Source organism: Haliotis rubra, unplaced genomic scaffold (assembly GCF_003918875.1).
Source record: "Haliotis rubra isolate DU_JTF1 unplaced genomic scaffold, ASM391887v1 Scf7, whole genome shotgun sequence".
Taxonomy (NCBI): Eukaryota; Metazoa; Mollusca; class Gastropoda; order Lepetellida; family Haliotidae; genus Haliotis; species Haliotis rubra.
In genome coordinates this window covers 3,042,635-3,070,596 of record NW_025767412.1, presented here as the reverse complement: position 1 = coordinate 3,070,596, position 27,962 = coordinate 3,042,635, and the positions used below count along the sequence as shown (strand labels likewise).

At 40.3% G+C, this 27,962-nt stretch overlaps 2 protein-coding genes across 5 annotated transcripts in view; one reads left to right on the top strand and one right to left on the bottom strand.

Moving 5' to 3' along the window:
• The window catches only part of LOC124258673 (stabilin-2-like), a 40,700-nt gene extending 32,179 nt beyond the window's left edge, over positions 1 to 8,521 (bottom strand). The window contains exons 1-4 of the mRNA XM_046692745.1: positions 8,067 to 8,521; positions 2,412 to 2,497; positions 1,213 to 1,282; positions 824 to 919 (exon numbers count right to left, since the gene is read on the bottom strand). Of these exons, the coding sequence (XP_046548701.1) occupies positions 824 to 919; positions 1,213 to 1,282; positions 2,412 to 2,497; positions 8,067 to 8,421 (607 nt within the window). The 5' untranslated portion in view covers positions 8,422 to 8,521. The remainder of the gene's footprint in view (positions 1 to 823; positions 920 to 1,212; positions 1,283 to 2,411; positions 2,498 to 8,066) is intronic.
• Positions 8,522 to 12,825: 4,304 nt separating this feature from the next.
• The window catches only part of LOC124258723 (cysteine-rich DPF motif domain-containing protein 1-like), a 59,502-nt gene continuing 44,365 nt past the window's right edge, over positions 12,826 to 27,962 (top strand). For all 4 annotated transcript variants that reach the window (XM_046692801.1, XM_046692802.1, XM_046692803.1 and 1 more), the window contains exons 1-3: positions 12,826 to 12,968; positions 16,182 to 16,290; positions 18,586 to 18,669. In XM_046692801.1, the coding sequence (XP_046548757.1) occupies positions 12,856 to 12,968; positions 16,182 to 16,290; positions 18,586 to 18,669 (306 nt within the window). In that variant the 5' untranslated portion in view covers positions 12,826 to 12,855. The remainder of the gene's footprint in view (positions 12,969 to 16,181; positions 16,291 to 18,585; positions 18,670 to 27,962) is intronic.

Here is a 27,962-nt window from a genome sequence, read left to right as displayed (position 1 = left end):
ATTTTGAAAAATGTCTTCCATCACTGCCACTTCCTTGGGATCAGTGTAATACAGTCCCTCCTGGATTCCACAGCGAATTTTAAGAATTCCGGGGCAAATTTAAGTAAATTCTGTATCCCATTTTTCAAAATTCTGCAAAACATTCTTCAGTTAAAAACTAAAAAATACTAAATTAATTCATTTCAACCTTCAAAAACATCGATTTTGTGAACATAATTGCAATGTCAAATTCATATAATATTATTAAAAAGGTGCTTTAGAAATGATTACCTTATGAATAAATCATCGTTATTCATGAATATATTGAAAATATCATTATAACAAATGTCTCAGTTCGTTTTTGTGTTCTTTTACCCCTATTTTTCATTTCGGTTGATTGTCAATCTTCATTCACCTTTCAAAATAAGTAAGTTCCGCGGCTGAAAAATGTCAAATTCCACAGAGTATTCTGCATGAAAGTGCGTTTTCCGCGGACCAAACGTTTTTCTGCATCAAAAGGTAATTTCCATGATTTATTCTGCAACCGCAGAATCCAGGAGGGACTGATAATAGGCGCTGAACAAAACTAATTTGATCTGACTTTGCTCCTGTACTACTACATACAGATTGGTAGTAAAGACTGGTTTGGAACACCGGGAATAGCGTAGTCTCATATTAGATCTCACATTTGATGAAGACCAGTAGTTGTGTGAAGATCACCTTTCCCCTGGATCCCCAGCCCATTTTGGAAGACTGACCACTGTTGCAGCTAACTGAATATTAATATTAATGTTATATGTAATATTAATATTGCTAAAGTGTCTCTCTAGATGGACATACTTACTGATATCACAGTAGTCTCCCTTGAATCCACTAAAGCAGTCACATGACCCGTCTCCATACACTCCACTGTTACATGTTCCATTGCCACACTGGCACTCTACAACATACACCGTAACAGGAGGCTCCATCAACGATATATTCAACAGCAACTTTAACTGGCTCAAAATACTATTTGTGGATGTAGTAATTGAAAATGTGATGCACTTGGATACGTAAGATTGCATATTTTGCTCTTGGATAGGTAAGATTGTATATTGTCGCCAAAGGGCCCACAAAAAAAACAGATGAAAATATAAAAGAAACATTAAGATAATGAAAAAATGTCCACGTCTACCCAACTTTGGTTCAATTTGGGGCCACAATCCTCACTCACTCACTCACTCCACCTACCTTCAGTACAGTTGGGGCCATAGAAAGTACTGTTGGCACACAGCTCACACACTGTACCGGTGAAATTCTCCTGAAAAGGGATCATTAATGGAAAATTATGGAACATGATCTATTAGGTATTGATAATTTACCAAAACAATAAGGCTACAAAACAGCTGTATATCAGAAAAACATTTCAGGTCCACATGTCTGATATCACACACCTGAGGTGTCAATGTTCAGGTCCACATGTCTGATATCACACACCTGAGGTGTCAATGTTCAGGTCCACATGTCTGACATCACACACCTGAGGTGTCAATGTTCAGGTCCACATGTCTGATATCACACACCTGAGGTGTCAATGTTCAGGTCCACATGTCTGATATCACACACCTGAGGTGTCAATGTTCAGGCCCACATGTCTGATATCACACACCTGAGGTGTCAATGTTCAGGTCCACATGTCTGATATCACACACCTGAGGTGTCAATGTTCAGGTCCACATGTCTGATATCACACACCTGAGGTGTCAATGTTCAGGTCCACATGTCTGATATCACACACTGAGGTGTCAATGTTCAGGTCCACATGTCTGATATCACACACATGAGGTGTCAATGTTCAGGTCCATGTCTGACATCACACACCTGAAGTGTCAATGTTCAGGTCCATGTCTGACATTCAGGTCCACATGTCTGACATTACACACCGGAGGTGTCAATGTTCAGGTCCACATGTCTGGCATCACACACCTAAGGTGTCAATGTTCAGCTCCACATGTCTGACATCACACACCTGAGGTGTCAATGTTCAGGTCCACATGTCTGACATCACACACCTGAGGTGTCAATGTTCAGGTCCACATGTCTGATATCACACAAGTTAGGTATAACAATTTAAGTCAATATAAATATTACATACCACAGCACAATGTTTTATTTTTACCATTTGAAATATCGACAAACTAATCATCAGCACATTCAGTGGTCTACTAAAGGACAACGATCAGTTCTTCTCCCTTTTATCATGTGAAAAATAGAACATGCACAATTTTACTGAAGGCGTTTCAGAGATCGGACCCGACGTAGAGACTAACAGGGGAAGTTCCATTACAAATTCTTAGACCTTGGCAGTGGACAGAATCTAATAGTTTTAGCAGAATACACATATATTGTCAATACAGTTTCTGTTTAGCTATGTCAGACCTCTCACTTACATCACAGTCGCAAGTGCCGATTCCGTCGATACCCTCGCTGCACAGACCGTGACCACTGCACACATTGTCGACACCTCCTGGACACTCTGGAAGTAACAGAGAGTTACCATTACATCAACATCCTTGCTGATTGTGAATCATGGCTGCCTATCTGTACTGACCTCCTGCATCAGATGACTGGTTGGTTTGTTGCTTAAAGCTTGACCCAGCAATATTCTAGCTATATGGTGGCAGTCTGTAAATAATCGAGTCTGGACCAGAAAATCCACTGATCAACAGCACATGCATCTATATACACAAATGGGAGACGGTGACATGTGTCAACCAAGTCTGTGAGCCTGACCATCCAATCTAGTTAGTCACCTCTTATGACAAGCATGGGAATGCTGGTGACCAATTCTATCCTGGATCCTCACAGGTCCCTGCATCAGCTGATGAGGGGCACGGAAAACTATCGATATATTGTCTGTGGCCCTATTCCAATACAGAAAAAGACGTGTGCCGTATCTCCATTAGTCACTGATACAGAATGAGCATCGTAATCAATTTTTCAAAATGTAAACATTGTCCATGACTTCCTCAAACATAAAAGTCCCAGCTATATTTCTTATAACTCTCAAGTCTAATATACCGGTACTGTAATCATTAAATCATAAGATTAAACAATATCTTTACACTTGTTGAAATTGATTGTAAATTTTGCAACAAAAGTCAAGCATAGAATTTCTTACCATATTGTGGTATAATTTGCAAATCATTGATTAGGTTTATTGCAAAAAAGGACAAATAAGTCTATTACTATTTAAGTAGCAGTATATTACAGTATATTAAACTTGGAAAAGATTTTTATGACTCTACTTGAAATGTTGAAGATGTGTTTTTCAAACTGAATATTATCTTGAAAATCAACAATGACATTACATGGTCGTTTCCTGGCTGGGTCCCCATTAATGCAATGTGAACACTTCCAGCTGACGTGGGAAGTCGATACCAGCTTGACCAGAGGCTCCGGTCAATGTATTGCACTCACGCTGGCGTCAACAGTAGAGTACAAGTAATGAGCCACTTCCGTCCAAGTACTATCTACACAAGTGACTATCTACACTGTGTTACTACTGCTACTGACCACTATGTGTGGTTTGTCAAGGGTCTGGACCACTATGTGTGGTTTGTCAAGGGTCTGGACCACTCTGTGTGGTTTGTCAAGGGTCTGGACCACTATGTGTGGTTTGTCAAGGGTCTGGACCACTATGTGTGGTTTGTCAAGGGTCTGGACCACTCTGTGTGGTTTGTCAAGGGTCTGGACCACTATGTGTGGTTTGTCAAGGGTCTGGACCACTATGTGTGGTTTGTCAAGGGTCTGGACCACTATGTGTGGTTTGTCAAGGGTCTGGACCACTATGTGTGGTTTGTCAAGGGTCTGGACCACTATGTGTGGTTTGTCAAGGGCCTGGACCACTATGTGTTTGTCAAGGGTCTGGACCACTATGTGTGGTTTTCAAGGGTCAATGTGGGTCCAAGGGTCTGGACCACTATGTGTGGTTTGTCAAGGGTCTGGACCACTATGTGTGGTTTGTCAAGGGTCTGGACCACTATGTGTGGTTTGTCAAGGGTCTGGACCACTATGTGTGGTTTGTCAAGGGTCTGGACCACTATGTGTGGTTTGTCAAGGGTCTGGGCCACTATGTGTGGTTTGTCAAGGGTCTGGGCCACTATGTGTGGTTTGTCAAGGGTCTGGACCACTATGTGTGGTTTGTCAAGTATTATAAGTAACGAACGAACGAATGATGATTATGAGAGAGCGATGTCATATCTTTATTCTTAGAAGATTGGTTGAATTGAGTTGACTTGAGATGTGATTGACTGTAACAATAAACAAAACTAACTTAGATTCATATACAGCAGTAATGTTAAATGTTTACAACTGCACATAACTTAGTCATAACGTATTACGGACTGCCTAGTTTTCATTCATTTACTTACAATAACTTATAAATTACCAATCATTGCAAACACATCAATTCATGATAATATGTTTTCTTACCGTTCCATATGCGCTCTTGAAAACAGACAAACATACAAACGTTGATACCTGCGTCACCTGTAATTATCTGCCCTTTAATCACCTGTAATTATCTGCCCTTTAGTCACTTGTAATTATCTGCCCTTTAGCCACCTGTAATTATCTGCCCTTTGATCACCTGTAATTATCTGCCCTTTAGTCACCTGTAATTATCTGCCTTTAGTCACCTGTAATTATCTGCCTTTAGTCACCTGTAATTATCTGCCTTTAGCCACCGCCCTTTAGTCACCTGTAATTATCTGCCTTTAGTCACCTGTAATTAGCCTTCAGTCACCTGTAATTATCTTTGCCTGTTTAGTCACCTGTATTTATCTGCCTTTTAGTTTCAAATGCTCTACGCCCAAATGATATCACTTGAAATAATAAACCAAACCAGATCCTTACATCAAGAGTCTGGACCACTAAAGGTATGTGTGGTTTGTCAAGGGTCTGGACCACTAAAGGTATGTGTGGTTTGTCAAGGGTCTGGACCACTAAAGGTATGTGTGGTTTGTCAAGGGTCTGGACTACACAGAAATTCAGATGCATATACTGTGGTACATGTGTGCCACAGTCTGGGCTCCTGTAGTTTCTCAATGCCTACGCGGACAAAAGATGTATAAAAAATGATTCCTTAGCAACTCGTTAGTTTCCGAACATAGAAAGTGTGATAGTTCATTTTTGGTGTTCTCCTCTGTGATACTGCTGGAATATTGTCACAGAGGCTGAAAAAGCTTCATCCTTCATAGCTCATTCAGGTTAGTGAGGAAGTTGGTTTGAAAGCTGATTCAAGTTCATCATCACAGGTGTCTGCTACAACTAAGGGACACAACTCTACGGGAATCACCCCAGCATAAGCATGTGATATGCATAATCAGAGACCATAGAATGACCGTTGGTATAGTGCTTTGTACAAACTAGCATCTTCTTCATATTGATACTTAATACAACATGGCAATCCGTTAGAAAATGAAAGTATTTTGCAATAACCTGAAACGCCCCATAAAATTTCTAAAGCAAATTATTTCACATCCCTGTTACAATTAAAAATTGTGTCAAATGGTTGCTGATGAGAAACTGTGACAATACTGAAATATACAGTGAGTGAGTGAGTGAGTGAGTGAATGATACAGTGAGACAGTGAGTGAGTGAGTGAGTGAGTGAGTGAGTGAGTGAGTGAGTGCATCAGGCATGTCAGCTCACGTGGGAGAGAAGCCCAGTGGTGCTGGTCAACTGGGATTTGAACCATAGGTTTCTGTACTTAAGGGACACCACTCTGTACAGTGAATTGTGGCACTGTAAGGCCAATTATGAAAAATAGGATCGGCACCAGAATTCAATGGTAGGCTGGGTAATCGGAATCACAACATTTTTTTTTAGGCCTAAACTGGTCACATGTTCAGGGAAAGTTGAAGAAGATGTGATTTGTTTCCTCAGAGCACACAAAATCGAATAATAAAAAATAGTCTAGCTTTGTGAATATGCTGATATTTTGTGCAGTTCTACTTTCAATTCAAACTAAAATATTTAAATAATCAAGTATTCTACTAACCAAGGTAAACAAACAATAAATTTACGCTTCACATTTTACCAAAGTAATTCAACAAGCGACACAATAATGAGAGCACTCAGAAATCATTCCTCATTATATATTTTACAACTAACAATGTCTTGCTCCTGTAAATTTCCCCACCTCCTTCTACAATAGGAAGCCAAGCAGCTGTCTTACACTTGAGCTCTACACCAGGAACCGTGAGGCCCAGGTTCTGATAGTCAGTGTAACCAGTAGTCTGTTGAACAGACCCTGAAGCAAATATATCCAGAAAGCCCACACAAGTCTAGAAAATGTGGCAAGTCTAGATTTCCTCAGCTTCAGGGTCTGTACCAATCTGCTGAATTCTGAAAATGAAGAAAGTCTCAGGGCTCCTTTTCATTATATTGTATTTTTTTTTACTATGAACCTTTTTCAGTAAAATATGTTCATTTCAGAGACTAGTTGTTAGTGTATGTAACCAGCAGTAGATGGTAATCTGAGCACAGCATGGGCTTGTCACAGTCACGTGTGGAACAATGTTGCAACATGTCCTGCTGAGTAATTAATGTCACAATGTACAGAGGAGACACTTTGTCTTGTTCTTATATGGTATACATTATGACCATGTCACATGACATCAGTGTTATATACTCAACTAAAATAAAAACTTGCCACTTGTTAAATTGAATCCCACATTAACAGTTTCTTATTTGTTTGATTATTGTTTAATGCCGCAGTCAGCAATATTCCAGCTATATGGCAGCGATCTGTAAATAATTGAGTCTGGACCAGATAATCTAGTGATCAACAGCATGAGCACCCGATGCCAGTAGTCACCTCTTACGACAAGCATGGGATGCTGTAGACCAATTTTAATCCAGATCTTCACATGTTATTCTGTTTTTGAATCCACAGAGGGAGGCAATATGGGATAGTGGGCAGATATTCAGACCTTGAATCGCCATAGGAAGTCTTAACATGGGTGCTGAGGACCTATTCTGTCACAGAATCAACAAACAGAGACATGTATGGGATACTGAAGAATCCACACAGGGAGACAAGTATCAGGTATAGAGGTCATATCCTGTCTCGGTATGCTACCGCAGAGTGAGTGAGTGAGTGAGTGAGTGAGTGAGAGTGAAAATGATTCCTTAGCAACTCGTTAGTTTCCGAACATAGAAAGTGTGATAGTTCATTTTTGGTGTTCTCCTCTGTGATACTGCTGGAATATTGTCACAGAGGCTGAAAAAGCTCCATCCTTCATAGCTCATTCAGGTTAGTGAGGAAGTTGGTTTGAAAGCTGATTCAAGTTCATCATCACAGGTGTCTGCTACAACTAAGGGACACAACTCTACGGAGTCACCCCAGCATACTCATGTGATATGCATAATCAGAGACCATACAATGACCGTTGGTATAGTGCTTTGTACAAACTAGCATCTTCTTCATATTGATACTTAATACAACATGGCAATCAGTTAGAAAATGAAAGTATTTTGCAACAACCTGAAACGCCCATTTCACATCCCTGTTACAATAAAAATTGTGCCCAATGGTTGCTGATGAGAAACTGTGACAATACGGAAATATACATTGACAGTGAGAGTGAGTGAGTGAGTGAGTGAGTGAGTGAGTGAGTGAGTGAGTGAGTGAGTGAGTGAGTGAGTGAGTGAGTGAGTGAGGTTTCACGCCGCTTTTAGCAATATTCCATCAATATCATGGCAGAGAACACCAGAAATGGCCTTCACACACTGTGCCCATGTGGGGAACTGAACCCAGATCTTCGGCATAACGAGGGGACACTTTAACCACTAGGCAACCCCACCACACAGAGACCAGCATGGGATACTGAGAAGATATTGTTCCTCAGATTCCCAACAGGTAGACTTGCATTCACCAGAGTCAGCAATATTACAGCTAAAGGGGAATTACAGACTACAGTCACTAAACAGACAAAACATACTTGGCGGACATGTAAGGTAACTGAATGATGGACGGGGTCCGGGTGGAAGGGTGCGAGTGCACCAATCTTGGTCTTTGATGTAAGTTAGGACCTTACCTTCACACTGTGGCCCCCAGTGTCCTGGGCAGCACCTGACGGAGATAGCTGTGCGATAACACAGGTGGTGACAGCCAGCCAGTTGTACGATCTTGGACCCGCCAAGCGTCACGATGTACGTGCATTCAGCCACCCCCCTTCCAGAGCTCAGCTTCGTGGCATTGTATGGACACTCCACGTCCTTGTTACGGACACAAGCCGTGCACTGCGTTGTAAAATTAGATGTAAAAGTATGGTTGCAGAAACGCTCGGACGATCCATCAGAAATAACAGCAAATATTACAGCGGCCTGTATTATAACATAGGTTATTCCAATATTTGCTAACAATCCCATAATTGAGGAATAATACAACATCCAACAGTCCTGTTGTCTGGCAAATCACAACCAAAGTCTGACACGGAGATACCAGTCCAAGTGACTCCTTCCAACCCCCTGACAATGGTATCTGGGAGAAATTCAGTAAGTAACACTATCCTGTAGACTCTGAGTGTGCACTGGGGGCTCTCAAGGACAGGAAGGAAGTCTAGTTTATACACCTCGTATGACATAATTAAGGCCGTAGCTGCAAATTGTTTGACTGTTTCGGCAAGTACCCAGGATGTTAGTCTCCCGACGTGATGTTGTCTGTCGATACCATCTTGGAAGGTTCTACCATGCCTTAATCCATACCTTTCTACAATGTACGAAGCTTCCTCTACAATGTGTAGAGCTTCCTGTAGATAATATATCTAGTCTCTGCAGGGACTGATCCTCCTCAATCATGCAGCGTATTCTATCTCAATCATATTATGGTAAATACATTTTCATATCTTAATTTTGGGGTCCGTTCACACAGAAATTCTCTTACTTATTGGTGTAATTTAATTATTCCATTATTTTCAGGGTTGACTATATTGAATAAGACAGATTATATAAAATTGTGCGTCTGAAATATAACTCAGAATCCAGGAGGATAATGATGAATGCCATGCAAGCAACAGGAAATAATGTCTTTTGGCTTCATGTGGCCGGGAATCAAACTACTGAACTTGACTCACCAGGCAAACACTCTATCCACTAGACCATGGGGCCATCCGTAGAAGCTGTAACAAGATCATCTTATATGAGAGCAAGAGGACTAGCGAGTGAATGCAGTTTTATGACACATTAGTTATATCACAGGTCTATCACTACAACCTATAGATAACAGTGTGATGACCCGACAACCAGAGGTTAACAGCATGAGCATCGATCCACACTACCTAGGTATGACGACACACAATCAGTCAGTTCACACATTGTAACCACCAGATTTCCACCAGTCTGCAGCTATGAGCTGGCAATCATGTCTGCTATGGAATCCCAAAAGTGATTCATAGTGAGTGATAGTGTTGGGAATTGGCTAAAATCTCACAATAGATGACTGGTTCATTACAACCGATCAATCATCGAAAAAAATTGGTTAGCGAGATTTATCAAATTCTCCTGGTTATGTTTGTTAAAGCACAAAATTTTTGAAAAAACATGTAGTTCTTTTGGGTTTCTTGGCAAATTGCACAAAATGTATTTACAAATTTCACATCTTTAAAGGATGACTAGTATGTTAGGAACATAAATTTCCTGGAATCTTTAAGATAAATTCAGTCATGACTTGGAAAGAGCTTGTAGTACTTATGAAATGTAATAGACAAAACCGACCTTTTGAAAAATGTTATTAATGCAAACAAGTGTTCCAAAATTGTTTGTGTTCGATTATGAGAGAAAACATAATCGATTGCTTGGTCGTTTAGTCACTGCGACCAATCTTCGATTACTTCAATTAATCGGACCACCACTAGTGAGTGAGTTTACTTTTACGCCACGTTTAGCAATATTCCAGCAATATCACAGCATGGGACACCATAAATGGGCTTCACACATTGTACCAATGTGGGGAATCAAACCCAGGCCTTCAGCGTGACGAGCAACCACTTTAACCACTAGGCTACCCCATGGCCCCAAGTGATTCATAAACCGGTATTGTAATTACTTCAGCATCTCAAACCAGCATTGTCATCATGTTGCAATCATTCACCATTATTCATTTTATACTTGAATAATTTGATGAGAACTCCCTTCACCATCATGATGTTCCTTGAATTATTATAAACTTTGTCATAGCCTAATGTCCACAACATGCCAGGTTTTGTTGACTGTGGAGAATGTCCTAAAGAGAGGCAACTCTGAGTTAAGTACATGCTCTATATGAATAACATGTTTTTTTCATAAAATGAAAAGTTCAATATCTATTAAGCTCTTAATTATCAATATTTTGTTTATTTTTTAATCTACACCGACAAAGAAGGTATCAACATCTGCTACATGTTCTGCATTTTGTGAATGAGTGGCATGGCATGGAGTCATCCCACAGATGACATCCTTACCTTGTCAGATGCCAGAAACCTATCAAGGGACTGGGGGTATTTTATGGCTGCTTCAATGGCTAATTTGAGCATGCTCAGCAACCCCTTAGACACCAATGTAGAAGCCTTAAAATTTCTGAGTCCCATGATGGGATTCGACCACAGACCTTTTAATCTGAAGTTGGATGCTCTGTACCCATGGCTAAAAGAGGTTAACTAACCGTCAGAACTTCTGTGGGATGACTCCATGACCTGCTAAAAAAGCCATGCAAAATGGCTAAGGACAATTGTGCTCTACCAATATTTCCATTAACCATGACCACTGAGGGACACATTTTGAATGGTAATAATCTGGGACCTTTTCAATGCCTTATCCATGCAATGCTAACTTATGGCAAGGAGGGATGTGTGTGTGTGTGTGTGTGTGTGTGTGTGTGTGTGTGTGTGTGTGTGTGTGTGTGTGTGTGTGTGAGAGAGAGTGTGAGTGTGAGTGTGAGTGAGTGAGATGATTTTTATGGAAAAGCATGTACATGACCTCTTCTCTCCCTCCACCCCCCCAAAACAACAACAACACCTGTACAGAGTAAGGGACCCCCTTACCTCCATAGAACAAAATGGGTGACACCCCATCCCCTACCCCCTTTAAAATTATGAGCGGTCCTGGCTTTGTCATAAACCTGTGCTGCAGGCTTGTTGAAGGATTTTACGAGTGCTTCTTACACTTCTACTCCCTAACCTTGCCGTTACATGTAACTTGATTGAAGAAACAGGTCATGTTTCCTGTGATTACTAGTTCCTCTGACTTAGCTTGGTCTCTTCTGAATATAACTAAACAATGATTGATGCAGGCCTGGCCAATTAGTGTTTATGTTTAACAATGTGCTTTTATCATCTTACAATATTCAGTGATAACTAAACTTTTAAGAATTCTGTCACAGGTTATTTGTCGTTCATTTTCACTAATGAAGAAAAAGTAAAATGAAACATACAAAGAAATATTTTTACCAGAGGATGATATTTCACTGATGAAACCTATTTGAATATAATATCCTTCCAGTTAAAAAATATCAATTATGAATGATTAGTTATGATCATGTTTTGTGCAGTGTTTTCTGTGAAGCAAGAAAAATATACTTATAATTGATTTTTTTTCTTTCACATATTCGTCAGATCAGTTCCACAAAATATTTTCCAACAATAAACATGCTCAATAATTATACTTTTTAAATACATAAAATAATAAACTGAACAACCCTATGCAAACACACATTATATTTTGTCTGCAATGTCAGGCATATTTTCTGTAAGTAAAATGGGCAAACAGTAAGAAAAATATAATCCTTTACCATTGCAAATATTAAACATAATTAATTAGTGATCCAGCGAGCTTGAGGTGACGGGATCGAGCCCACCTGTGACCAGGTGTAAAATCCTTGGAGTCAACTTTGCGTGCAGACTCTTTCAGTGTTGTAACAACCCCTAGTGTACAGTACACAACTCTGTACACTTAAAAGAACCCACGAATCCGTTGGTATATGACCAGATGGTGGCCACATGAATACATGCAAACACCTAGTTGCGGGTACAGCAACGTGCAGTACACTTGGACAAAATACTGTGACTACGTGTCCCAGTCCACCCAGCTGTGAATGGGTACCTCGTAAGGATGGGAAAGCCACATTAACTCGGTGCGCCTAGTGGCTGCAAGAGTTGTATGCTCCCCTGGGAGTTGAGATTGATAATACAATATGCCGTTTGAGACTGACATCCAATGATCGAGGGAAAAAATAATGCGCCTTTGAGCAGGTGATCTGGATATTGGCGCTAAATAAATATAAATAAAAAAATATAAATAAAATAATTAAATCATAAATACCAGGATTTCAATTATTGATGTAAGCACATGCCTAAAATTGGGATTTCCCCCGTTTTAGGTCCACATTATGCTTAGCTGTTCTGTAAAATGATTTGAAATTTAAAGATAATTGAACACTATTGTGTGTTTGTTTTTTTGCATTTCACATTTGCAATTTCTGAATTTCTGTCCTAAAGTATGAACAGTAATAGGCACCATTGTATTGGTAGTGTGTGATAACAACGGACGTGATGTAACCAAGGGTGTTATCTCAGACACACATCCTTAGTACTTTACTTTGATGGAATAACTAGCACTCTGTCCTTGTGCAACCCGCTCATCTCAGTCTTAGAAAAGATATGGTTTCGTATCTAAGCTAGAATATTATTAGTGAATTTGTTTAATCACCCACTATCTTATTTTAAATATAGACTTTACCTTGAAACGACGCTATTGTAAAGCTCTCAAATAAACTGAAAATTTTATACGAAACTACACGTACAGCTGTCTCTACATGTTTTCCAACAACAGCAGACGGAACAACAACCAACGATGGAAGACTCCAAATCCAAAGAAGAAGAAAAGGAATTTATTTGTTCAAACTGCAACTTCAAGGCGAAATATAATTACCACGGCACCAAACCTCCGTTTCTGAAATCTCTGATGTACGTGTCTCGCTAATTTGTTTCGCCGTTTGTGGCGCTTGTAACAGTTTATGCATGCACACAGTTTTCGCGCGTACGTTTCAGACGGAGAAGGCACACAGCACATACATTAATCTGGTGCCTAACGTCTGTCAACACATTGTGTAAACAGTTTGACAACACAACGGTTAATCTAAGTGAGATACGTAGTGATACTCCAAAGATCACTAAAGTTCCGCCCGTAACCACCGCTTCAAATGTATTCTATTTGTTATCCCCCGCCGCGCTTAGGCTCCGTCAGGCCGTCTGTACGTACGTACGAATTGGAATATCTTAAGAACCGTTCACTAGATTCTTTTCATATTTGGTACCTAGGGTTAGTCCTAAAAGATACGTTGAAAGTGAAATATAAGATATGTTTAAAATATAAGTGCTTTCATAAACTGGTGCTTGCCATAAATTGTGCATCCGCTGGTAAACAACTACTGTAAACTCTCAATATTGTTGGGCTCATTCAATGCCATAAGGAATTACCCCCGAACCGGCCCCTGATATTTGACCCAAACCAGCCCGAGAAGTAAATATTTCTACATTGACATATAAGTTAAAGTTCCTTTAACATAATTGACGAAAACATATTATTCATATGACTTTACATGTAATGTCGATTTTTGAAAATATATTTGCGAATATTAGTGTCGATGAGAGGCGAGTGAACATGCAAGTGCTGCTGATCACGGAGATCCCGTGGTAGAGGACATTTTATGTAATTATTTTAAAGGTCACATGCAACCAAAAAATCAAACATAATTAAAACACAATTATCACTTATTCATGACATATAATATACATTGCTGGTTATGAAAAAACATATAAACAAAATTATAAGCGTACAATCGCAAATCAAAAGTGCAATATTGTGTACTTGGGTTTACTTCCCAAGAAACAAGCAGCCGGGATACCGAACCCAGTCAGAGCGGGTGGGTGTGCACTCAAGTGTAACGGCTGGTTCATTTGCAGATGCCCTCACGGCTCATTGTGTGTGTATATATAGAGATGTTGGGTTTTGTAAATACATGCTCATTTTTGGTGTATAACATTTTGCAATCAACAGACATCATAACATGTCATGTGTTCAAGTATCACACCTGCCTGTCTGTGTAATTACATAATGTGACAGAGACCGAACTCGGGCCATAAATCAATGCGTTTTGTTTATGGTGTATAGCCTGATTGGAGTTAAGTTCAAATTGCATGTGTTCAGTGATCGCAGTTGTGTATTGAATATTGTCATTAGCAGACAGGCAGGCAGACACACAGGTGTCAATAAAACAAGACATTGAGTTTTGTCTGTGACAACGACATATCTATATCACAGTTAGAAATTCTGTCAACGCTAAATAATGACATTGCTTTTTTAGTATCGAACTGAGAAAGTGACTTCGGTAAGAAGAAGAGCGTGTGGTAAAATAGACAAATGAAATTATATAAACAGTTTATTTACTGTCATAACATATAAAAAGCTCGCGCCTGTGAGATATCAACAAAACATTAGGAAAATGGCTCACACCAAAGCCTTCACCGAGTATTCACGGGACAGCCCGCTTCCAAGTTGCTCGAACCTATTTCACTGCGCACTTGCTATGAGCTCAGCCCAGCTGTTGAAACCAGTTTTCCCCGAAAAGTCGGGGGAAAATTAGTGAATCGTTTGAACTCCGATTTCGCGCGGTTTTTTTCATCGTGTTATTTTTCAACTTTAAAGTTGACTTTGCATTTTTGATGATTTGTTTCGGTAAGTCCATACCGAAAGGTATCAGAATCTGCAAAGTTGTGTTTTACGTTGCATGTGACCTTTAAGAATCTAAAAGATCAATTGCAAAACGATACTATGTTGAACTCTATTAAAACGTGTACTTACATTTCGTTGTATCGTATCCACAGAATTGACACATTAATCCAATATAAGAATAGCACATAAATCCATATAATGAATTCACGTTTCACCTTTGTTATGCCAAAGTTTCCAGTAACGAATTCACAAATAATAATGTCGTCCTTCATATTTTCGCATGTTTCCATGTGTGGAACATTTGTCAATATTTTCAACACACATTAACCACCTTTCACAGAGTGAATTCTGCTAACAGTATGAAAACTAAAACAATCTTCAGCTCCAAAATTAAACTGTTATTTTAACGACGTCTCATTGAGCGATTAAAGTGAATGTGTTGTTTTAATATTTCTTTGAACGGATTATCGTGAGCGAATTAATGTACATGTTGTCTTACGCGTATGCTCTTACTTGACACTGATTGTGTTGTATGTTCGGTTTATCGTGAGCAAATTAATTTACATGTTGTCTTAAGCGTATGCTTTTACTTGACACTGATTGCGTTCACTCAGTGTCAACTGTACTGTATACTGTTATCTTCACCTTGCGTTTTATATAAAAAAATAAATCCATTAAAGATAATTACCACCAAACCATCGTTACTGTTTATTAACCCAGGGGCCGGTTCGGGTGTGGGGCCGGTTTGGGTTAAATATCCAGCTGCCGGTTTGGGTTATATATCAAGGGGCCGGTTGGGCTTGGGGCTGGTTCGGGTGTATCCCGCTAGTAGACATGAAACATCAGTGAGCGGAACTTATACACACTCGCTGAGCTAGACAACTTGTTGCTAAGCCGGCGTCATATGATAGGGCATTGTTTCGAGGACATGCTTGGAACAAAATCACATAAAATTATGTAAAAGGGTACTATGACGTATTTTTAAAGTTTGTGGTGCTGTAGTCTAAAGGTAGGCCGTTTTATGATGTTGATTATGGCTGCAACAAGTCCAACTTTACAATATGGCTACCCAACCTCCTTTACCCTAACTGCCTTGTTCCTACCATGGATCTCAAGAATTGGAAAATCGGAAATCTTTTACCATCACTGAGCCCTTAAAACAAGTTTAAGATACATTTCTGAAATTAAAATGACTGAAGCTGTATCTTGTTTCAAAAATACTAAATTTATCTCTTCAGATCCCACCCAAAGTCATCAATGCCTCCATAGCTGTCATGTTAGGCTGTGTTTAAAACTTGAAATAGTTCTACTTATCTAGCAGACATTGTTTGAAAAGCATTTCTTGGAAGCAAGTGTATGGTGTCATTCCTACAATATTGCTTGTTGTATTTTTAATAATCACCTCTGATTGCCATTTCTCTCTTCTGTTTGTGTTTGACTAACAGATTGTTGGAAGAGGCGTATGTGATGAAGGATCCATTCAGCACAGAGGGAGGTCTAGTCACCTTAGGAGCTCAGTGTTCTCTGTGTAACAAGCCAGTCTGCATTGCCACTGTAAGTTACAGGGTTCTAGGTGTAACCAGTCTGCATCACTGCTGTAAGTAAGTTGGGACTTATTGTAACAAGTCAGTCTGCATCGCTGCTGTAAGTTAGGGGGACTTGGTGTAACAAGCCAGTCTGCATCGCTGCTGTAAGTTAGGGGGACTTGGTGTAACAAGCCAGTCTGCATCGCTGCTGTAAGCTAGGGGGGACTTGGTGTAACAAGCCTGTCTGCATCGCTACTGTAAGTTAGGGGGACTTGGTGTAACAAGCCTGTCTGCATTGCTACTGTAAGTTAGGGGACTTGGTTTAACAAGCCTGTCTGCATCGCTACTGTAAGTTAGGGGGACTTGGTGTAACAAGCCTGTCTGCATTGCTACTGTAAGTTAGGGGGACTTGGTGTAACAAGCCTGTCTGCATTGCTACTGTAAGTTAGGGGGACTTGGTTTAACAAGCCTGTCTGCATCGCTACTGTAAGTTAGGGGGACTTGGTGTAACAAGCCTGTCTGCATCGCTACTGTAAGTTAGGGGGACTTGGTGTAACAAGCCAGTCTGCATCGCTACTGTAAGTTAGTGGGGACTTGGTGTAACAAGCCTGTCTGCATCGCTACTGTAAGTTAGGGGGGACTTGGTTTAACAAGCCTGTCTGCATCGCTACTGTAAGTTAGGGGGACTTGGTGTAACAAGCCAGTCTGCATCGCTGCTGTAAGTTAGGGGGGACTTGGTGTAACAAGCCTGTCTGCATCGCTACTGTAAGTTAGGGGGGACTTGGTGTAACAAGCCTGTCTGCATCGCTACTGTAAGTTAGGGAGGACTTGGTGTAACAAGCCAGTCTGCATCACTTCTGTTAGTTACATTGTTCTAGGTGTAACAAGCCAGTCTGCATCGCTGCTGTAAGTTGGAGGGGTGGGGGGAAGACTCTTGACACTCTAGGTTCGAAAATTTCTTTAGTAACCAGAGCTGTTACAATTTAGGGAGACTCTAACATTTGTCTAAGAACCACATGAATGTTTGTGGAATTTCTGCATATTCCTGATTTAGGATGATAGGGTGTATAGAAATGAAAACGCATTAACTACATGTATATCATTTGATGATACAGTGAATTCTCACTTTATGTGAGGTGAGGTGAGGTGAAATTGGGTTTAACGTCGTGCTTGAGAATATTTCGCTCATATGACGACGTGCATGTGTGTGTATGTGTATGTGCGGCTGCTTGTACTAGCCCAGACTGAAGCTGGTTTTATAGTGCTAGCCCACTGAGATACCATGCCGCAGTGAAGCATGAATACCCCACTCAGACACATTATACGGACTCCGAGCCGACCAGTCCTTGTTGTACCCATTAATGCCGAGCGCCAAGCAGGGACCAACAAGTTCCATATTTTAACATCTTTTGGTATGATGCGGTCGGGGATCGAACCCGCGACCTTCCGCTCTCCGGGTGGACGCTCTAACCACTACACCACAGAGGTGGTCCACTTTATGTAGAAAAACAGTTTTCTAAATGTATCTCCTTGTTTGTTGACACATGAGGGAACCCCGGCAGTGGGAATCCCCTGCGTTGCCATGCAACAAAATGTGTTACTTTTTTCGATTGGCTATAAACTACACTGTTCCTTTTTATATCCAGTCGGACTAGACATTTCGCGCATCACACGGTCACTCAGTTATTTCTCTCATCTTCAAATACATTTACACTAAACTAAAATCTCATTTTGTTACTGAGAACTGCACATATATTGTGTCGGTATTATCGCATGCGAGGCAGTAACATACACCATTAGAATATTTATAATTCATTTGAACAGTAACAGACAAAAACAACAGAAATCTACTGCAGTATAGATTGTTCGAAAATGAAGTAGGAAGAAACGTCATTGGATTGGGTCTAGCATCCAACATGGCGTGTCAAAAACAAATAACGAGTTTCTTTGGTAAAGTTGGTCTAAATCAAAATTCTCAGTACACCCCCACATGCAATATGAGGTGCAAGTACACCCACACCCCCAAAAGTTATCTGGAACCCTTAAGTTGCATCATTCCTTCTAAGAAAAATTCTGGCTAGCTATTCTCGAAACGTTTGTAGCCCTACGAACTTCTTAAGCCCATCCTTAATTCATTGGCTACGATCAAAGTTAAGAATTCTTAGAGCTAGAACATTTCAAGGGCCCAGGTCTGTGTGGTTGTGGCTAGAATATAAAGCCTAATCTTAGCCTGCATCTGAAACCAGCATCAGTCTGGGTACTCCCTCTCTCCCTCAATTAAATAAATGAACTATGCTACATTGTTCTGAATCACTTTTTACAGGATTGCAGTTTATTCTTCACAAAGAGGTTCTGTTTGGGTTGTGTGACTGACCATCTAGATGAATTTCCCAAAGAAATAAGACAGGTAAGACACCATGTTTGTATGTCAAATGGCCATGTTGTTACTTGTTTGATAACAGTGTTAGAACCTACAGTGAAACGTCGCTCTCTCTGTAATAAAGAAGTTGTTCATCCATATATTGTTATCCTTCCTTAATTATCAGTGACTTCCATTGATTGTATACTACAGACATTTCACAAGATTGTGGTAAATACATTTCAATATACTCATGTTTGTCATATGTTTTATTTAGTATTACAGTCCCACAAACATACGATTCAAGTATCGTTAGTACGTGCGTGCATGCATGTGTGTGTTCTACTAATACCGCGGTGTACCGTTTCACCCTCAGCATGGATGGAGTATGTATGTGTAAGGTTATGAGCCGAGAAAGCGCCCTTTCAAATTCTATAGGTAGAATATAGTGGGGCTTTACCGGCCATATTTTGGGTTCAGTGATTTTTAATTAGGACTTTCCCGGCACTGAGTAAGAACATCCAAGACAAAAGAATTTGAATGATTTAGAGTTTTATTGAACCGTACCGTAGTTTATATAGATAAATTAATACTATTGATACAGCATATTTTGGAACTGATATATTCGATATATGACAAATCATTCACTGCCAAAGTGGTGGCTGATTTAAACAATACATTCAGAAGTGACTTTAAGTTCTTCAAATGCTTAGTGGTTTTATTACATTATAATTTCTTTAACATTGAATGTTTTTGGAGACCATATATATATGTGTCGCAAGATAGGTATTTCGCTGTTGGAAAAGGGTTTTACATCTAAAGGGATGTGTCTTCTCACATTTTCGTAGGATTGATTTGGATCAAACAACACTTCTCACATGTTTGTTTAACATACTAAACACATGGACGCTCAACTCATTTACGGTACTCTAAATTCTAATTTGCAACTATCATGTTGATGCTTTCCCAGCAAAGCTCGACAGAACCTGGTTTGACGCTTTACTGGGTATACTAAAAATTGAAATGTCGCTTTCTCGGGCCGACACCATGTGGAAATGGTACTGATGTCAAAGTAATATCAGCAGCATGGTGACATTTCTTAATCAAATTGCCTACCATGATAATGTGTTGATTTGCTTGTTACAGGAAAATGATTAATCATGGTTTACATATTGTTTTAATGAATTTTTGGGTAATATTTCTCTCAAGTGGGCCTTTATATTGTTGTTTAGGTGTGTCTGGTGTTGGAATTAAGTGTAAGAATATGTTAATCCACAACTGTCATTTCATAACGTGGAAGAAAATGCCTGCATCTTCATTAAGATCAATGATATGCTTTATATTTTATAATTTCCAGATTTCTTTTGTGTAAGAACCTGTCTATAAGGCATGTACATAAGTTCATTAACCATGTGTATGTTAATTTAACAGGTGTTTATCATTGACCCTATGAAGAGACTGATATGATTTGTAAATGTAACCGGGAACATATTTTTATCACAATATTCCAATTTTTAGCTGTTATAAGAGCAATATGACACCACATGTATACATCCACAAGTTCAAAAAGTCCAAGGACTGCAGACCAAGTGTATGTGATAAGAGAATTGACAACTAATTTACATGCAAAATATTATTTGGAGTTATCCCCCTTTGACCATGCTGATTTTGTTATGTTACTAGATTTGTTCATGTTAATATTTGATGTTAGTTATATTTCTTTTCATACTCTATGTGCCAAAACTTGTGTTACTTGTGAATCATAATTATTAATAATCTAAAATATCTGATTTCTAGTTTGAATATGCTCCTTAAGCACTACATATATATTAAACCTCAATAGCACCTTTCAAACATGCAGCTAATGAGTTGTGAACACACTGGAACAATTTTGATAAACTTGTATTTCTATGTCTTGATGTACTAATTTGTTCTTAGAGATCGAAGTTAGTGTACATGTATACAAAAAGTAAATGGAACGGCCTAACAGAAAGAATAGGTTTGAAAAATATAAACAGTTTGTACCGAATGAAAATTTGATTAGTCATACAAGAGTTGTTTCCCTTTGACCATAGTTAACGCTAAACTCGGTTGTAGTAATTGTGTTGTGTCGTTGTAGGTTGCAGCATATATTTCTGAGTATAGATTATGGAGATCCTGTTGTTAAAAGTGGTCTTCACCACTATATATATTACAACTGAATGATGATGACCTGGGCAGGGTAAGGTATGGAAATGAGCTCTTTGTTCGTTTCTTCTTTGCATGCACCGTCCTCACCTATCCTCCAACTATATGAAAGCAGCCTGTAGATACCGGTAAGTGAGTCTGGACCAGACAATTTATGGATAAATGGTATGGGCATAGGTCTTGCTACCATGGTACAACGACAAGCAGTCGTCCAAGTTGGTGAGTCTCATCATGCTATTGCTCAACTCCTATTCTAACCTGGAATCTCCTCTGGGATACTTACTAAACTTGCTGGGGACCAATTCTCATCTAGAATCTTCATAGGGAACCAGCAGAGATTGCTTGAGACCTGCCCAGCACATTTAGCTCGGGACCTGTGCTAACCAAGAATCCCAGTGTGGGGACAGCACTGGTAGCTGGGGACCTGTGCTTTCACCAGGAGTCCTAATGTGGAGACCAGCACAGGTTGTTGATGACCTGCTCTAACCAGGAATCCCAATGTGGAGACCAGCACCGGTTGTTGATGACCTGCCATAACCAGGAATCCCAATGTGGAGACGAGCACAGGTATTTGGAGACCTGCTCTAACCAGGAATCCCAATGTGGAGACTAGCACCGGTTGTTGATGACCTGCTCTAACCAGGAATCCCAATGTGGAGACCAGCACAGGTTGTTGATGACCTGCCATAACCAGTAATCCCAATATGGAGACCAGCACAGGTTGTTGATGACCTGCTCTAACCAGGAATCCCAATGTGGAGACTAGCACAGGTTGTTGATGACCTGCTCTAACCAGGAATCCCAATGTGGAGACCAGCACAGGTTGTTGGGAACCTGCTGTAACCAGGAATCCCAATGTGGAGACCAGCACAGGTTGTTGATGACCTGCTCTAACCAGGAATCCCAATGTGGAGACCAGCACAGGTTGTTGATGACCTGCTCTAACCAGGAATCCCAATGTGGAGACCAGCACAGGTTGTTGATGACCTGCTCTAACCAGGAATCCCAATGTGGAGACCAGCACAGGTTGTTGATGACCTGCCATAACCAGGAATCCCAATGTGGAGACGAGCACAGGTATTTGGAGACCTGCTCTAACCAGGAATCCCAATGTGGAGACTAGCACCGGTTGTTGATGACCTGCTCTAACCAGGAATCCCAATGTGGAGACCAGCACAGGTTGTTGATGACCTGCCATAACCAGTAATCCCAATATGGAGACCAGCACAGGTTATCCCAATGTGGAGACTAGCACAGGTTGTTGATGACCTGCTCTAACCAGGAATCCCAATGTGGAGACGATCACAGGTTGTTGGGAACCTGCTCTAACCAGCAATCCCAATGTGGAGACTAGCACAGGTTGTTGATGACCTGCTCTAACCAGGAATCCCAATGTGGAGACCAGCACAGGTTGTTGATGACCTGCCATAACCAGCAATCCCAATGTGGAGACAAGCACAGGTTGTTGATGACCTGCTCTAACCAGGAATCCCAATGTTGAGACCAGCACAGGTTGTTGGAAACCTGCTGTAACCAGGAATCCCAATGTGGAGACCAGCACAGGTTGTTGGGAACCTGCTGTAACCAGGAATCCCAATGTAGAGACCAGCACCGGTTGTTGGGGGACCTGCTGTAACCAGGAATCCAATGTGGAGACCAGCACAGGTTGTTGGGAACCTGCTCTATCCAGGAATCCAAATGTAGAGACCAGCACAGGTTGTTGGGAACCTGCTGTAACCAGGAATCCCAATGTGGAGACCAGCACCGGTTGTTGAGGGACCTGCTGTAACCAGGAATCCCAATGTGGAGACCAGCACAGGTTGTTGGGAACCTGCTGTAACCAGGAATCCCAATATGGAGACCAGCACAGGTTGTTGGAGACCTGCTGTAACCAGGAATCCCAATGTGGAGACTAGCACAGGTTGTTGGGAACCTGCTGTAACCAGGAATCCCAATGTGGAGACCAGCACAGGTTGTTGGGAACCTGCTGTAACCAGGAATCCCAATGTGGAGACTAGCACATGTTGCAGAAGATCTGACCTGCTGTAACCAGGAATCCCAATGTGGAGACTAGCACAGGTTGTTGATGACCTGTTCTAACCAGGAATCCCAATGTGGAGACCAGCACAGGTTGTTGGGAACCTGCTGTAACCAGGAATCCCAATGTGGAGACTAGCACATGTTGCAGAAGATCTGACCTGCTGTAACCAGGAATCCCAATGTGGAGACTAGCACAGGTTGTTGATGACCTGTTCTAACCAGGAATCCCAATGTGGAGAGAGCACAGGTTGTTGATGACCTGCTCTAACCAGGAATCCCAATGTGGAGACCAGCACCGGTTGTTGGAGACCTGCTCTCACCAGAAACCCCAATGAGGAAAATATCTGTAATAACTTGGGCAAGAGTAGGTAAGGATCTGGGATGCATGTGTATGAAAGCTAAAACAAATCTAAATACGCTGGTGATTTTTTTACTGGCTTTCAATTACAACCTGCCATTGTAAATGATGCGTGGAGCACAGGACCAAATGCTTTGTTGTTCAACACATCCTGTTACAACATCTGATGTGAATCTCATATAGGTGAGAAATGATCAAAACCCAGGTGACCTACTGATTGATGTGATAATCATGTAATTTAACAGGGCTCCTTCTCAAAGGATATGTTTTTAAATAAAGCACACATACCTGCCTATTATCTTAATGGTGATCTGAAAACATGCTGATAATGTTATATCGCAGTTGCAAAATCTTGAGTTTTTCCTGATGCAATGACACTTCTTGGTTGGTTGGGATGGTTTGATTGTAAAAAGAAAATTTAAAGTGGGTAAAGTGTTCGCTCATAATGCCAAAGATCCGGATACGTGTCCCAACATGGGTACAACATGTGAAGCTCATTTCTGGTGTCCCTAGCTGTCATATTGCTGGAATATTGCTAGAAGCAGCATAAAACTAAACTCACTCACTCACACTCACTGGGTAGAATTAAGATTTTATCCATGACAACATAAAATCTTGTGTGCTTTTTTCTTTTCATTTCACCAAATTGTAAACTAGATTTGGCCCAAAAGTGCTTTTTCAAAAGTCATTTTATTTCATTTTTCTTATTTCTTTTGTTATTTTGTTGTTTTTGCTGGTTTGATCTCATAGACCTACATTAACATTCATCAAAGGTTACAATGAGGTTGAACACCAACACAGCTGGAACTAACCTTTCTTGCATGCAAACATATTGACATAAGAATTTAAGAAGTTAAAAGACATTGCTGTATTTTTAACAAACATTCCCACCCACTATTTTGTACATGGAAATCTGATCTCATAGGAGTCCTCAGCACTTAAACTGCAGATTCATCACAAAGGTCAAGCTAAAGGAGAAGAATTTGATTATGTCTTTTTTCTCAAGTTTAGCCTTACCTTCCGTTTGACAATACTTTCATCGTGTGAAAATAACAAGGAAACAAAGAGAGAATTAACTTTGATATTATTGTAACAGTGATTCATGTGTTTGGGAGGCTCATTTGTCGTCCACATGGCCACAGTTGCAATGTAGGAAAAGTGATTGTGTGTTCCGCACTGGCTATGTGATTAATCATTGGATGGTGGTATCCTTCTCACATTGGTTACCTGTGAAGATCCGGGTTAGATTTGGTCTTCAGCAACCTTTTCCGGGGGTAATTGTCGTCAGAGGCGACTATCAGGATTGGGTGGTCAGGCACGTTAACTTGGTTGACACGTCATTGTATCCAATTGCGTAGATAGATGCTCATGCTGTTGATCACTGGATTGTCTGGTCCAGATTTGATTATTTACAAACTGCCACCATGTAACTGGATTATTGCTAAGTGCAGCATTAAAACAACAAAACAAGCAACCAAAATCTCATATAGGTGTACGGACAGATGTCTGTAATAGATAATCAGCTTCCTGCTGCCCCAGGTAAACTGTTAAATAGTTTCACTTGAATATTTGTAAGGAATTTAAACAAATTAGAGAATAGTATTGTTCTATATTAATCTAGGTCAAGTTTTTTCCCCTCATTTTCGAGATTCCTCTCTGCAAAGATGTAGATAATAAAAACTGATTGTCAAGTTGAAGACCTCATAATTCTGTGTTATTTTGGAAACATCAGTTATAAAAACATCCTGCTGTTTCTACATCAAAAAAAAAAAAAAGTTATCGCTTAATTTGACGCCTTTTATGACTCATTTATTTCTGGAGTGCATTAAATCAAAGGCCACAGTATATGAATTGTTTTTTTCATATGGATGTTGTTTTAAAGAATCTGTTTTCTTGTGTACATTTCAGTCAATGGGTATGATTTGAATTTAGTTGGAATGTTTGTAGCACTACACATATGGTACCTCAAAATTAAATTCAGACCTGTGAAGATCTGCGTTAGAATTGGTCTTCAGTAACCCATGCTTGTTGTAAGAGGTGACTTACGGGATCAGGTAGTAAGACTCGCTGACTTGGTTGACACATGTCATCGTATCCCAATTGTGTAGATCAATGCTTATGATGTTGATCTCTGGATTGTCTGGTCCAGACTTGATTATATACAGACCGCACCCACATACATGGAATATTGCTGTGCTGGAATATTCATAGCAAATTTTGATCATCTGCAAGTAAAATTTGATGAACCAGTATTGTTTGATAATGAACAAGTGGGGATGAAAATCAAATAATTCTTTTATCATGGCCTTGATGGGACATACATGACCATGAAACACTTTCCCATGTATATATAGAACACATATTCAAGACTCACCTACATTCAGTGATCTGTATGCATTCTGACTGCCTCAGATATCAATTGGGTGTATTTAATGATGCATGGTGAAGTCCCTTTGTAGACTTGCATGGTGAGGAACAATTAGAGCCAAACACTGTCCCATACACCAGCTGTATTCAGCTTCGTGGAATACGATCTGAATTAAGTTGACAGGAAATGGCATGTGAGTCCGACAATGTACAGTGTCTAAAAGCTAGCAACAAGCCCGGATCTTCAGTTAGAATTGGTCTTCAGTAACCTCTGCTTGTTGTAAGAAGCGACTAATGGGATCAGGTGGTCACATGTCACATGTCATCGTATCCCAATTGTGTAGATTGATGCTCATGCTGTTGATCACTGGATTGTCTGGTGTAGATTCGATTATTTGCAGACCGCTGCTATATAGCTAGAATATTGCTAACCAAACCAAACCAGAAGCAACAAACACCTTATCTAATCTAGTCCATTTAAGTGCAGAAATATTCAATTATAAATGCAATCTCAAGTCTTTTTAGTGTTGGTTGTGAAAAGGAGAAGAGTTTTGAAATGTCTTGATACAAGCTGTGATTTGTTTTAAGATAAATACATGAAATGGTTCAGCCAGTGCACCGAAATGTTCAATATATCAGGTATCCTGAGATACTAGATATTGGTGGAAATGATTTAATTTTGCAATTGCACTTTTAACTCTTTATCTTTGGTAATGACACCTAAAATGATATGAGAAGGAAAATAACTCCTTCTATTACCCACAGGGTTAAAAATAACTTAATGTATAAAAATTGTGCATGAACAAGAGTAAATATCTCTTTACAGTGGGAGCGGTGGGGTTGCCTAGTGGTTAAAGCTAATCACGCATAAGACCTGGGATCGATTCCCCACATGGGTACAATGTGTGAAGCCCATTTCTGGTGTCCCCGACCATGATATTGCTGGAATATTGCTAAGAGCGGCTTAAAACCAAACTCACTCACTCACTCTTTACAGTGTGCTGTCATCTGGATGTCATTGCTGTCATCATTTGAATTCACTCTCTCACACTCTCACTCACTCACTCACCTGTCATCGTATCCCAATCCCGGTGCTATATAGCTTGAATACTGTTGAGTGCTACTAGTGCAAGGACTCACTTGGAACTCACCACTGGTTGCTGTGGAATACACAAACCTATGTTCTTGAGATCAAATCCCAGGTCCTACTTGTTATGTTTTTCGGTTTGGCAACACCATACCACATAACAATGATTGGGGTTACATCAGCTTTTGTGATGTATTCAAATTGAAGCCTTCACTCACTCACGCATTCTATGAGGCCTGTGGTTGTCTTGAAATCACTGGGGCATGGGGTAGCCTGGTGGTTAAAGCGTCTGCTCGTCATGACGAAGACCCGGGTTCAATTCCCCACATGGGCACAATGTGTGAAGCCCATTTCTGGAGTCCCCCACCGTGATATTGCTGGAATATTGCTAAAAGCGCGTAAAACCATATTCACTCACTCACTTGAAATCACTCTATGATGAAATCAGTCACCTTGTCTTTAAACAATAAACAATAGCTTTAGTGCTGTGTAAATAAGGCCATACACCTTTTTTCACTCACATGGTACTGTACACAGGTCGTAAAGCAGGGGAAATTAAGCTGCATGGCTGCAGAGAATAGCTGGATGAGTGACACAACTTTTGGCAACTTGACTCACGTGCGTTTCTGAGGCCTCGATCCTGACCCACGCTGAAGTACATGTTACATGTGGTGTCACCTTAGGCATCTGACGTTGTTCTGAATGTGCCTCGGTTCACCAGCAGTCAGTGGGTACCCTGTAGGATGAGATGGTAATCTGATTCTTAACCTTCCAGCACCTCATAGCTTGGGTTGAATGCTCCCCAGTGAGTTATACCAACAACTGATTTTCTAGAATATATTGTTATATTCCGCTGCCATTTGACTGTATGTAATAACTGATGTGTGTAATATGTACTCTTATACCACCATTGGTGGTCTATTGAGAATAAAGTAAAGTGTAAAGTGGAGCTGAACAACAGCTTTGGTTTTATACTCCTCAGGGAGTTGAAAATGAAAATCAGTTACACATGGATCCATTGACAAGGGTAGTAATAATGTAGTGCCTTATGCATTTAATAGGTGAATTGGATTTGGCTTATTATAAATGGACTTTTGCTTATTATAAATGGAGTTATTATCATTACCAGCTGAGGACCGAACATCGTCCTGGCAATGGTTCTGGAGGGTAAGCCAATGCCACCTAATATGTAGTGCAAGAAGCAGCAAGTCTTCGTAGACCGCAGTGCAGGCGTGCATGGACCACATTTGAGAGAGGAATCAGTGAGAACAGGCTAAATGTGTGAAATGACGGACTTCACCT